This window comes from Cyprinus carpio, chromosome A6 (assembly GCF_018340385.1).
Source record: "Cyprinus carpio isolate SPL01 chromosome A6, ASM1834038v1, whole genome shotgun sequence".
NCBI lineage: Eukaryota > Metazoa > Chordata > Actinopteri > Cypriniformes > Cyprinidae > Cyprinus > Cyprinus carpio.
Window position 1 is genome coordinate 28,113,810 of NC_056577.1, and position 12,066 is coordinate 28,125,875.

At 38.1% G+C, this 12,066-nt stretch overlaps 1 protein-coding gene across 1 annotated transcript in view; it reads left to right on the top strand.

Annotated features, from left to right (window-relative positions):
* The first annotated feature begins 2,833 nt into the window (after positions 1-2,833).
* Positions 2,834-12,066, top strand: part of LOC109060879 (putative helicase mov-10-B.1) — a 10,195-nt gene continuing 962 nt past the window's right edge. The window contains exons 1-20 of the mRNA XM_042758852.1: positions 2,834-3,048; positions 3,293-3,398; positions 3,595-3,740; positions 3,855-4,096; positions 4,197-4,452; positions 4,601-4,741; positions 4,843-5,005; positions 5,129-5,280; positions 7,908-8,078; positions 8,270-8,417; positions 8,516-8,677; positions 9,111-9,214; positions 9,383-9,480; positions 9,559-9,657; positions 9,758-9,869; positions 9,957-10,074; positions 10,495-10,686; positions 10,840-10,902; positions 11,009-11,134; positions 11,849-11,937. Of these exons, the coding sequence (XP_042614786.1) occupies positions 2,915-3,048; positions 3,293-3,398; positions 3,595-3,740; positions 3,855-4,096; positions 4,197-4,452; positions 4,601-4,741; positions 4,843-5,005; positions 5,129-5,280; positions 7,908-8,078; positions 8,270-8,417; positions 8,516-8,677; positions 9,111-9,214; positions 9,383-9,480; positions 9,559-9,657; positions 9,758-9,869; positions 9,957-10,074; positions 10,495-10,686; positions 10,840-10,902; positions 11,009-11,134; positions 11,849-11,937 (2,822 nt within the window). The 5' untranslated portion in view covers positions 2,834-2,914. The remainder of the gene's footprint in view (positions 3,049-3,292; positions 3,399-3,594; positions 3,741-3,854; positions 4,097-4,196; positions 4,453-4,600; positions 4,742-4,842; positions 5,006-5,128; positions 5,281-7,907; positions 8,079-8,269; positions 8,418-8,515; positions 8,678-9,110; positions 9,215-9,382; positions 9,481-9,558; positions 9,658-9,757; positions 9,870-9,956; positions 10,075-10,494; positions 10,687-10,839; positions 10,903-11,008; positions 11,135-11,848; positions 11,938-12,066) is intronic.

Below are 12,066 nucleotides of genomic sequence, written 5' to 3' on the forward strand. Positions count from 1 at the left end.
ATATTAGAATGATTTCTGAAGACTGGGGTATTGATGCTGAAAATTCAGCTTTGCATCACTGGAATAAATTAGATTTGACAATAGAAAACGTTTTTTTTATTCTAATAATATTTCACAGTATTACTATATTTACTATAAATGCAGTCTTGGTGAGCAAAAGAGACTTTTCAAAAAATCTTACTGACCCCAAATTTTTCAACAGTAGTAGAAAAAGTATATAGTTTATATAAACAATTATAAAATAAACCATTTTATGAACAGTAAGAAACAGAAATGGCCAGTAAATGATAAAGCATGTGTGTGAAAAAGATTTTTGTAAGGTTTTCTTGCATGATAGCATTTCTAAACCCTAAATTCAATCTGTATGTAGAAAACAAAGCATACATTCACATTTTCAGTCCCTATCACAAGATGACAAAAAATATTTGCTATTCTTGGTTTCCCTGACTAGTCACACGTTCAAACCAGTACTCATAACAAATGAGGGGAAATCAATGCATTACTGTAGCTGCATTAACAACTGGCACACACAATAATAACTGACAGAATATAAATGCCTGCCATTGTTGAAAATCTACAAATCACTCATAATCTTTTTTTGTAGTTGAATTCTCCATCTTTTTCACTTTTAATAGAAAGGAAACTTTCTACAATTACCAGAAAACAGCTTTCAATTAGACTATCAAATCATACCAATACTAATTAATGTGTTTGCTCTATATTCTTCTATAAGTATGACTAATAATTTAATTGTTTATAGGTGTTTTTTTTTATCATAGGAAACCTTTGCCTAAAGCAAAAGACAAGTTTTTGTTTTTGGCTCCCACTGTTGTGCTAAACAATATATCAGTGAAATGTAAATATCACATCTACCCAATCTTGAGCAGTTTGCAGCTGCAACAAGTTTTCCACATCTAAGCATTTCTGAAATGCTTCTTTCCTCCTTCAACTGGCCTCAACACGACTGTTTCGACTTTGCAGAGGCGGAGGGGCAATCCGCACATTAGAACAGCCCGTGACTGGCAGTGGCTCGGTAGCAGAGGGTGGGGGCGTGAGACAGGAAGAGCCGCTCGCATGTGCGAGCATGCAGAAAGAGGGCTGGGTCACCGACACTCAGCTGAGAATACAAACAAAACCAGAGCTGAGGTTGCGCCCGTTTTAGAGCAAAGAAAACACTTCCCCTTAAACTCATTACATGAATCTAAAACGACAAATGAAGTGTGGCCATTTACATGCAGGATACTACTATTAGAAACAAATACAGAGCAACAAAAGAAAACTGATCTTAAGTTTTATATGAAAATTAACTGTCATGAGAGACTAAGTTATGCGACAAATTATTAAAAGTGCATGGACGCAAATATATACGAAAATATTTTATAATGTTGTCAAAATTAAGTTTTTAATCTTGATTAAGTGTTTTTTTCCTGATTTAGATGCACCAGTCCAAGCCTCTAATATTCAGTAAACTCAATACTACTTCCACTGATGATGTGGAAACGCAAATATTATCTAATGTAACAGATTTTCTACATACAGTAGTTAAGTATTAATAATATTAATCTCAAATCTCAGTCACCATCTGCACGGTCTAGCGTCTACGAGGAGTGCGATCATCGATTAGATCGAGTTTCAGTTAGCTTGCTAGCTTCCTTAGCACGCTCTTCATCGCGGATTTTGTAAACTCTACAACATCCAATGCGCGTAATAGCATTTATCACATGTTTATGACAATATATAAGTTGTACACATCCCAATAACAGAGAAGGGGAAATGGGTAATGAATGAATCGTTAATCGATTATCTTATACTTTTTGGTAGTCTGTTATTTGTTGTTCGAAGTCTTGGATCTTGTTGACCTGCCCTGTCAAACTGCATGACGGGAAAACAAAAGAACTCAAAATTACATATTTACGTAGTTAACGTTATATTTAGATATTGAAGTTCGTCTGTTGCACTCTGTGTGCCACATACGCTTTAATAATAAAAAAAAATTGTTTTCTCACTGATCCTACGCATAAAATGTTTTTTATAATATTTTGAATCAAAACAATGAATCAATACATTTTGATACAAATGTCTGTGAAACATGAATGACAGCTGATTAAGTTATAAACCTTTACTGAATCAAAATTGGTCAAAAAGTTGTCATTCATGTTTCAAAGTCATTTTATGTATGTGTATAACCTGTAGAAGATTTTTTTCTTGTTTATTTTATTTTACCTCCTGTTTAAGCTCTTGAATTCCTATTGTACATGTATATTATCGTTCGTTGCTCTCAATACAAATTATTTTTAAAAGCCTCTGTATAAGTATTTATTTAGATTTATTTAATTTGTACGTGTTTGTAATACTACTATTTACATTGCTTTAACTGTTCATATTTAATGCCTAAATTTCCATTATGAATTCCTTATGCATACACTAAAAACTACTGGAATGTTCAAGTTTCTCAGATTTTATATAGAATAGAATTAGAAATGCCCAGTTTACAGGTCACAGATTTACCAATCCTCATTGAGTTTTGAATTAAATAACCCCATCCAGATAATTCTGTATCCATGAAAAGTGCCGCTCCTCTATGGATCTTACGTAACGCAACTGATTTAGAGAGTGTCGCTAAATTGTGTTTATCATTATGAAATTTGTTAACCGTTAACTGCTCAATGCACGCAATACTTTACTAATTTTTATATTTAAGCCGTTTATGGATTGATTCAGCATTCGAGCAGTCCAGTAATTTATATAAATAGTGAAGAACATGTCAGGGCTCCTTCGTTTAATACCCAATGCGATCATTTATAGACGTTCCCTTGCTTAGTCACCGTTATACTGCGTCCCCTGCGTACTGTGTCAAGTTTCGATTCCGGAATCGCCTGATCCAGAGACCATCCAAAACATAAACTACTGACATATGAACAGCAGCACGATGCCTTCTCTCAAAACATCGTACGAAGTGGGGCTTGACTTCCTGGAGTTTCTGGGGCAGAGGATCTCGAAAACAGACAGAAACGAGCTTCGGGATATTTACAACTTTGAGTTCATAAGGTTTGCAACTGTGACTCAGAGTCACCTGCTCAGTGTCTGGTTTTACAGGATTCACTCATGTCAAGTTTTACTTTATTTTGTCTTTGCATCGGAAAAGCATGTAATGAAACAGTGTGCCATTTATATGTATGATTGTTTGTGTGTGATATCATATCACTGTCCTGGTTCAGTCTCTTTCTACATTGATGCAATAGCCTTGTTTTTCCAGGTTGAACTTAGTTGCATGTGATTGTTTGCTTTTCAGGGACGGAAGCAAAGAGCCCTCATTTTCCAATGTGATCAGAGCCTTAGTATGTTGCAATAAAGCCACTATAAGGAATGGAAAAGTTATATTTCAGTGGAAACCTAAGGTTAGATCAAAGTGTGAACTTAAAGAGCCTTTTCGTGTCTTTGGTTCATTTCTGTAAGTTTTGAGTGTACTCATAAACGTGACACACTGATTAACTAATGCATGATGCCATTTCATTTTGAATGTTACGCAATGAAGAAAAATCGTGTAACATTTTCTTATCTCTCCTCCTCCTCATTATTCTGGTCCTCTGACAGGTGCGTGTGTACTACTGCGATCAGTGGAAGTCCTTCACACAGCAGAGCACCAGCACATCGGCCCCAGGATCCTCTTCCCCTAAACCTGTCCTGACCCCGAAGAGAAAGCTCGCTTCAGAAATCCTCAACAAACTCAGAAAGAAACGGTGACCATCAGAGATACAGTTCTGCCTGTTTGTGTCCAACTAGGAAAAACTAAATTGCTAAACAGGCTTCCCTTCTCAGTGGCACATTTAATGTCCCGTGTGTCTCTCTTTTAGAGCTGACCTCATCAAAGACAAAGGAGGCGTTGAAATAACCTCTGTCCCCAAGGCCACCAAAGGGAAGGTTACGTTCATCATCAGGGAGCAGGGGAAGCTGTTTGTGGTGAAGTTTCACATCGTAAACCGTGGCGAGAGATGCGTGTACTTCACATACTACACAGCTCTGCACAAGATGCGCTGCTTCACCCTCGTAGATGAGAGGAGAGTGAACCGCGTTTCTCCTCTTCTCCTCTGTCCAGGTGAGAAAAATACTGAGACTCTCATTTAATAGATAGATAGATAGATGAACAAATGAAATAAGACGCTCACAAAAACATAAAACTGATGTTTCTCTGCTAGGTGAGAGTTATGTTGTTGAAGTGCATTACAAAATCCACCATCAAGGACACTTTCCAGCCACCATGTACTTGGAGTTCTGCCCAGAGGCAGATCCTCCAGGTACCGCTAAGCCCTTCTGTATAGTCCGGGAAGTGGAGGCAGTGGTTCAGTCTGGGCTAGCTGAGACACTGGGCCCGGAGAGTCCATATAACCCCAAACAGAACAGACGACTCCGACCGGAGAACAGGATTCTGGAAGAAGGAGTACCACCTGAGAGGTTAGATCGATCTATCTATCTATCTATCTATCTATCTATCTATCTATCTATCCATCCATCTATCCATCCATCTATCCATCCATCTATCTATCAATCAATCATGTCCAATATTGTTGAATCACTTTTCTTCCCGCTGTATTTTTAATAGTTTCATCACACATGTTCTGAGCATTATGGTCAAGTTGAATCCATATCAGTACCCAGCCTACTTGAAAGAGTTGGCCAAACACAAGATGGAGGACTTCGAGCGCCTTTCAGCTCCAGTAAGACAGCAACTTCCCAGAGTGAGGCAAGCGAGCAAAAGAGCAAAGAAATTGTGTTGAAGTGTTAAAGTTAGTTATACAGCTCTCTCTGAGTGTGCATTGGTCACTGACGTCTGTATGTTCTCAGGCGAGTGCTGGACACTCAGCTATGCATGAAGAACTACAAGGAGCGTTTTCACCTCCTCCTACACCTGGAAGAGATTCAGATGGAGGTGGACATCAAGAAGTACGATCTCTACGGCAAGACCATGACCCTCGACAAATCAAACAAAAAGTTGCTCATTCTCAAAGTGAGTGAGAAGCACAATTATCAAACACCAGATGTGCTCTTATTCATGCCAGATGTTGCTACAGATATCATGATGTCAGTCACAATTTTAGGACTGATTACTTTGTCTCTGTTTTTAACTCAGGTCCCAGGGGTGGCAGAAAACAGACCGTCCGTACTACGAGGAGATAAACTGAATGTCTGTTTGTCAGAGGACAGGAGCCAGCCCATCACTGTCTATGAAGGCTATGTCCATAGTGTAGAACTTGACAGAGTTAAACTCGGCTTCTCCAAAAAGTAAGAATATTTCAAACAGTGAGAACATCATACATAGCTTTCATGAATTGTAACATGTTTTTGTACTGATTACCTAATTTTATAAATACACCACTGTGTGTGTGTGTGTGTGTGTGTGTGTGTGTGTGTGTGTGTGTGTGTGTGTGTGTGTGTGTATATGTATATATATATATATATATATGTATATATATATATATATATATACACATACATACACACACATACACACATTATTTCATACACACATACATACATATACACATACAACACATATACACACACACACACACACATATATATATATATATATTTGATTGTTTTCTTTATTGTTTTTGTTAACATTTAAGCTTGAATTTATTGTGTAATGCTGATATGTACATACATATACACATATATACATACACACATACATATATATATATATATATACATATACATATATATATATATACATATACATATACATATACATATACATATACATATACATATATATACATATACATATACATATACATATACATATATATATATATATATATATATACTTTTGTTTTTGCCCCCATTTTTCATGAGCTGAACTCAAAGATCTAAGACTTTTTCTATGCACACAAAAGGCCTATTTCTCTCAAATTTTGTTCACAAACCTGTCTAAATCTGTGTTAGTGAGCACTTCTCCTTTGCCGGGATAATCCATCCACCTCACAGGTGTGGCATATCAAGATGCTGATTAGACAGCATGATTATTGCACAGGTGTGCCTTAGGCTGGCCACAATAAAAGGCCACTCTAAAATGTGCAGTTTTACTGTATTGGGGGGTCCTGGGGTGGGGGGGGGGGTCAGAAAACCAGTCAGTATCTGGTGTGACCACCATTTGCCTCATGCAGTGCAACACATCTCCTTCGCATAGAGCTGATCAGGTTGTTGATTGTGGCCTGTGGAATGTTGGTCCACTCCTCTTCAATGGCTGTGTGCGAAGTTGCTGTATATTGGCAGGAACTGGAACACGCTGTCGTATCCGCCAATCCAGAGCATCCCAAACATGCTCAATGGGTTACATGTCCGGTGAGTATACTGGTCATGTGAGAACTGGGATGTTTTCAGCTTCCAGGAATTGTGTACAGATCCTTGCATCATGGGGCCGTGCATTATCATGCTGCAACATGAGGTGATAGTCGTGGTTAAATTGCACAACAATGAGCCTTAGGATCTCGTCACGGTATCTCTGTGCATTCAAAATAGCATCAATAAAATGCACCTGTGTTCGTTGTCCATAACATACGCCTGCCCATACCATAACCCCACCGCTACCATGTGCCACTCGATCCACAACGCTGACATCAGCAAACTGCTCACCCATACGACTCCATACACGCTGTCTGCCATCTGCCCTGTACAGTGAAAAGCAGGATTCATCCGTGAAGAGAACACCTCTCCAAAGTGCCAGACGACATCGAATGTGAGCATTTGCCCACTCAAGTTGGTTACGATGACGAACTGCAGTCAGGTCGAGACCCCGATGAGGACGACGAGCATGCAGATGAGCTTCCCTGAGACGGTTTCTGACAGTTTGTGCAGAAATTTTTTGGTTATGTAAACCGATTGTTGCAGCAGCTGTCCAGGTGGCTGGTCTCAGACGATCTTGGAGGTGAAGATGCTGGTGTGGTTACATGTGGTCTGCGGTTGTGAGGCCGGTTGGATGTACGTACTGCCAAATTCTCTGAAACGCCTCTGGAGATGGCTTATGGTAGAGAAATGAACATTCAATTCACGGGCAACACCTCTGGTGGACATTCCTGCAGGCAGCATGCCAATTGCACGCTCCCTCAAAACTTGCGACATCTGTGGCATTGTGCTGTGTGATAAAACTGCACCTTTTAGAGTGGCCTTTTATTGTGGCCAGCCTAAGACACACCTGTGCAATAATCATGCTGTCTAATCAGCATCTTGATATGCCACACCTGTGAGGTGGATGGATTATCCCGGCAAAGGAGAAGTGCTCACTAACACAGATTTAGACAGGTTTGTAAACAGTATTTGAGAGAAATAGGCCTTTTGTGTACATAGAAAAAGTCTTAGATCTTTGAGTTTAGCTCATGAAAAATAGGGGTAAAAACAAAAGTGTATTAGAAATTAATACTTTTATTCAGAAAAGATGCATTAAATTGATCAAAAGTGTCATTAAAGACTTTTATAATGTTACAGAATAATTCTATTTCAAATAAACACTGTTCTTAACATTCTATTCATTAAAGAATCACGGTTTCCACAAAAACGTTAAGCAGAACAACTGTTTTCAACATTGATATTAATAAGAAATGTTTCTTGAGTATTTTAGATCAGTATATTAGAATGATTTCTGAAGGATCATGTGACACAGAAGAATATATATATATATATATATATATATATAAGTATATATATATATATATATATATATATAAATAAATAAAAAATTCGTAACATTATAACAATACGTTGTTTTGCTGTATTGGTAATCAGATACATGCAGGCTTTTTCAAAAACATATACAGTATTTAATTGTTATTTTATTTCAAACGAATAGTCTTAATTCAGACTGCATTCTTTAAGAACATATACTAACTTTTTTGGTTCTGTGTTTGTAGGCTTCTCCAGAAGTTTGTCAACAATATGAAGTTCAATGTGGAGTTCAACATCAACCGCTTCCCCATAAGGCTTCAGCATAGGGCGGTGGAGCTCGCTTGCCAGCATGGACTGGGAGATGTGTTATTCCCCTCTGATAAGGGCACTGGACACACTGCACTACCACACCTCAGGTCTGCATGCACACACACACACACACACACACACACACTCACAGATTACATCAAGATGACAGGAACACAGAGATAGAGTAACCTGAGCTATATGTTTCCCTGTGTAAAATAAGAAGAAAAATATTGGACTCAAGAGTTTTGGTCCTCACTCTGTTTGTTTTTATCAAACATTACTGTGTTTTATCCTACAGCATGTTCAACAAAGATTTAGAGAACAACCCTGAGCAGAAGGCGGCAGTGCAGCATATCCTGTCGGGCACATCCAAACCAGCACCTTACCTGATCTTTGGACCCCCTGGCACAGGCAAAACTGTAACAGTGGTGGAAGCCATTAAGCAGGTAAAGACAATCATAAAGACTACTTCATTCATGTGTTTATTGCAGCCTTTAACAGCCATGTGACACATGACATTATGTTTGTTTGTTTGCTGCATCAGGTGAATAAATCTGAGGCCACAACCCATATCCTAGCCTGTGCTCCCTCAAATAGTGCCTGTGACCTCCTGTGTGAGAGGTTATTAGGATATGTGGACGCCCATCGCCTCTACCGACTCTGTGCACCCAGTAGAGACCCATGCACTTTACCGCAGAAACTGCTGGTAAGACATATACATGGGGTGTGTCCAGTATGACATATTACCATCTTAATTGTATTTTTTGAAGTATGTATTATGGGTCACTAGGGCTGCACAATTTATTGAATTTCTAATCACGATTACAATTATGAATACCACAATTACGTAATTGTTCAAAGCGGCAATTAATTGTTCAAAGTCCACTTATGTTATTCCGCACGCTTAATATATGTTTTTTTTCTTTCTACGTGAAATATAAAATACAATATATATATATATATATATATATATATATATATATATTATATATATATATATATATATATATATATATATATATATATATATATATATTCACTCACATTTATTTATTTAAATAGATTTACTATTTTACTTTATTGAAATATTTGAAAATGATTATGTCACGTAAATACACTCAAATATCTGTTCCCTATAGAAACACAGTAACTGGAATAAGGATCACAACAGCTTCCAACTCCCATCTAGAGATGATCTGATGAAGCGCAGTGTTATCGTTGTTACTCTGGTCACTGCTGGAAGGTACAGCACGATCATTCGTAACAGTAATAAAGAACCTGAAACTCGGGCCATTCTGGTTGTGCACAGTACCATAATTGTCCTGTCATATTCCCTGTCAGCTTACTTTGTGCTAGCTGGGATGTTCTGCTCTGCCGGCTAAAAGTGAATATCTATTTGTGTGTTCTTCAGGCTCGTATCAGGAGGTGTTCCTAAGGGTCACTTCACACACATTTTCATAGATGAGGCCGGACAAGCCGTGGAGTCTGAGTGTATCATCGGGATCGCGGGTAAAAGAGGAGAATGAGAACTTGAATTAGAAGAACAGATTGTTCATTTCTACATTGCACTTTCTCTCTCTGCCCAAGGTTTGCTCGATCCTGTGAAGGGCCAGCTGGTTTTGGCCGGAGATCCCCAGCAGTTGGGCCCCATCCTGAGATCTCCACTGGCACAGCTGCACGGACTGGGTACTCAAAGATGTCTCATGACTTCCGTTATATTTGACATTTATTTCTTCTTCTTAAACTCAGCTGGAGTTCAGTCCTAAAATATATTTTTATGAAACAGGTCAGTCCCTCCTGGAGAGGCTGATGACACAGAACGCTCTCTATCAGAAGAGCCAGGATGGTCATTCTGGATATGACACCCGCTTCGTCACCAAACTTCTGCGCAACTACAGGTATTAATCATTTCTCCCATCAGTTTTTAATGTCAAAAGTGTTGTTGATGGATCACTTATTGTCAAGTTCTTCTTATCCCATCCCAGGTCTCATCCCGCCATCCTCAAGATCCCTAATGAGCTCTTCTATGAGAACGAGCTGCAGGTGTTTGCGAACCAGATGGAGCGGGAGGCCTTCTGCTGCTGGGAGCATCTCCCTAAGAAGGTACCAAACTGGGTTTTTTGTCTGACAAAGATGCTGTTTTTGTAGACAACCAAATGTTCAAACAGAATCAGTCTTCCCAAAATATACTGAACAAACTATAAAATGGCTAAATCTAGATCTGGTATTTCTATAAAAAATAAAGGTTTTAAAAGGATGGGTTTCACAGTGATGCCATAGAAGAACCATTTTTGGATCCCCAAGAACATTTTAATAATCTAAAAAACCTTTTTCCATTATTAAGAACCTTGAAAGGTTCCATGGATGTTTTTCATGGAACCATAGATGCCAATAAAGAACCTGTATTTGTAAGAGTGTAGTATGTTTCTGTGCTTTATATGTGTGTCAAAGTATGTGTCAGGGAGGTGGAAGGAGGAATACAACGAATGAATAAAGCACTTTTCTTGTTTCTGTAATGAACAGGGATTTCCTGTCATGTTCCATGGAGTGATGGGGAAAGATGACAGGGAGGCCAACAGTCCTTCATTCTTCAACGTGACTGAGATCGAGGTCATCGTTAGCTACCTCAACAAGCTCATGCAAACGCAGGGCAAGAAGGGCCTGCCAAAACTCAGCGCTAATGACATTGGCATTATCACTCCTTACAGGAAACAGGCAAGACTTTTTGTAAAATTTGCTTATAATAAGTAATGAATAAAATGTAGAATTTTCAATGTAGATTAAACACTTTAATAGCCATTTTATCCAAAAAGAAAAGGTAAAAAAAAAATTGATAAAAACCCAAATATTTTTTTTTTATTCATTTAAGTGGAAAAAATTCGGAAAGCTCTGAACACTGTGGCAGAGTTGAACAAATGGAAAGAGATCAAGGTTTGCCTGCGATTTTTATGTAGTTATTCATTTCTTTTTCTCCCAATATTCCCTCTCTGAGCTCTTTTATGAGTCAGTTGTGCTTTTCATTGTTTGGTTCATGTAGGTGGGGTCAGTGGAAGAGTTTCAGGGTCAAGAGAGAAGAGTCATCATAGTTTCTACCGTCCGTAGTAGCGTCAACTACGTCAAGATGGACCAAGACTTCAACATTGGCTTCCTCTCAAATGAGAAGGTCTATAGTTACACATGCAGTAAATCAAGTGTATATGCACTGCTGTTCAAAAGTTTGGGGTTTGGTTAGATTTGTATGTTTTTTATGCTCATCAAGGCTGTATTTATTTGATCAAAAATACAGAAAACAGTAAAATTGTGAAATATTATTACAATTTAAAATAGATGTTTTCTATTTGAATATATTTTAACGTAATTTATTCCTGTGAAGCAAATTGGAATTTTTCAGCATCATTACTCCAGCCTTCAGTGTCACATGATCCTAATAATATGATGTTTTGCTGCTCAAGAAACATTTCTTTGTATTATTATCAGTGTTGAAAATAGTTGTTCTGCTTAATATTTTTGTTGGAATCTGTGAGACATTTTTTTTTTTCAGGATTCTTTGAAGAATAGATTTAATATTACTGTCACTTTTAATCAATTTAATCCAGACTTGCTGAATAAACTAATATATTTTGTTAAGCAAAACTCATACTGACCCCAAACTTTTGATTATAAGTAGGCCTATATATAGTCTGACCAAGAGCTACTGTGTTGGCATTTGTGGAATCGGATACCAGTTGTTTTAGCTACAAGAATAAAAGTTGAAAAGTTTATCACAGAAGCTCATAATGAGAGCAGTAGAGGTCAAAAACAGGTTTCTGACCATCTGTTTGGACTTAGATTAGAGAAATGATGCCATCCTGTAGTAAAACCCTTCTGTTGCCCACAGAGGTTTAATGTGGCCATGACCAGAGCCAAAGCCTTGCTCGTTGTGGTGGGAAACCCAGTCATTCTAAGCAAAGATCCTACTTGGCAGAGGTAAGACTTAGTTATGTATGTTCCTCTAAGCTTAACCTGCCACAAACCCAATGGCAACTAGGCCACTTACAAAACCATTTTGCCACAAAAGCCTCTTGAACTTACAAGCTATCTGATTGGCTGCCAGCA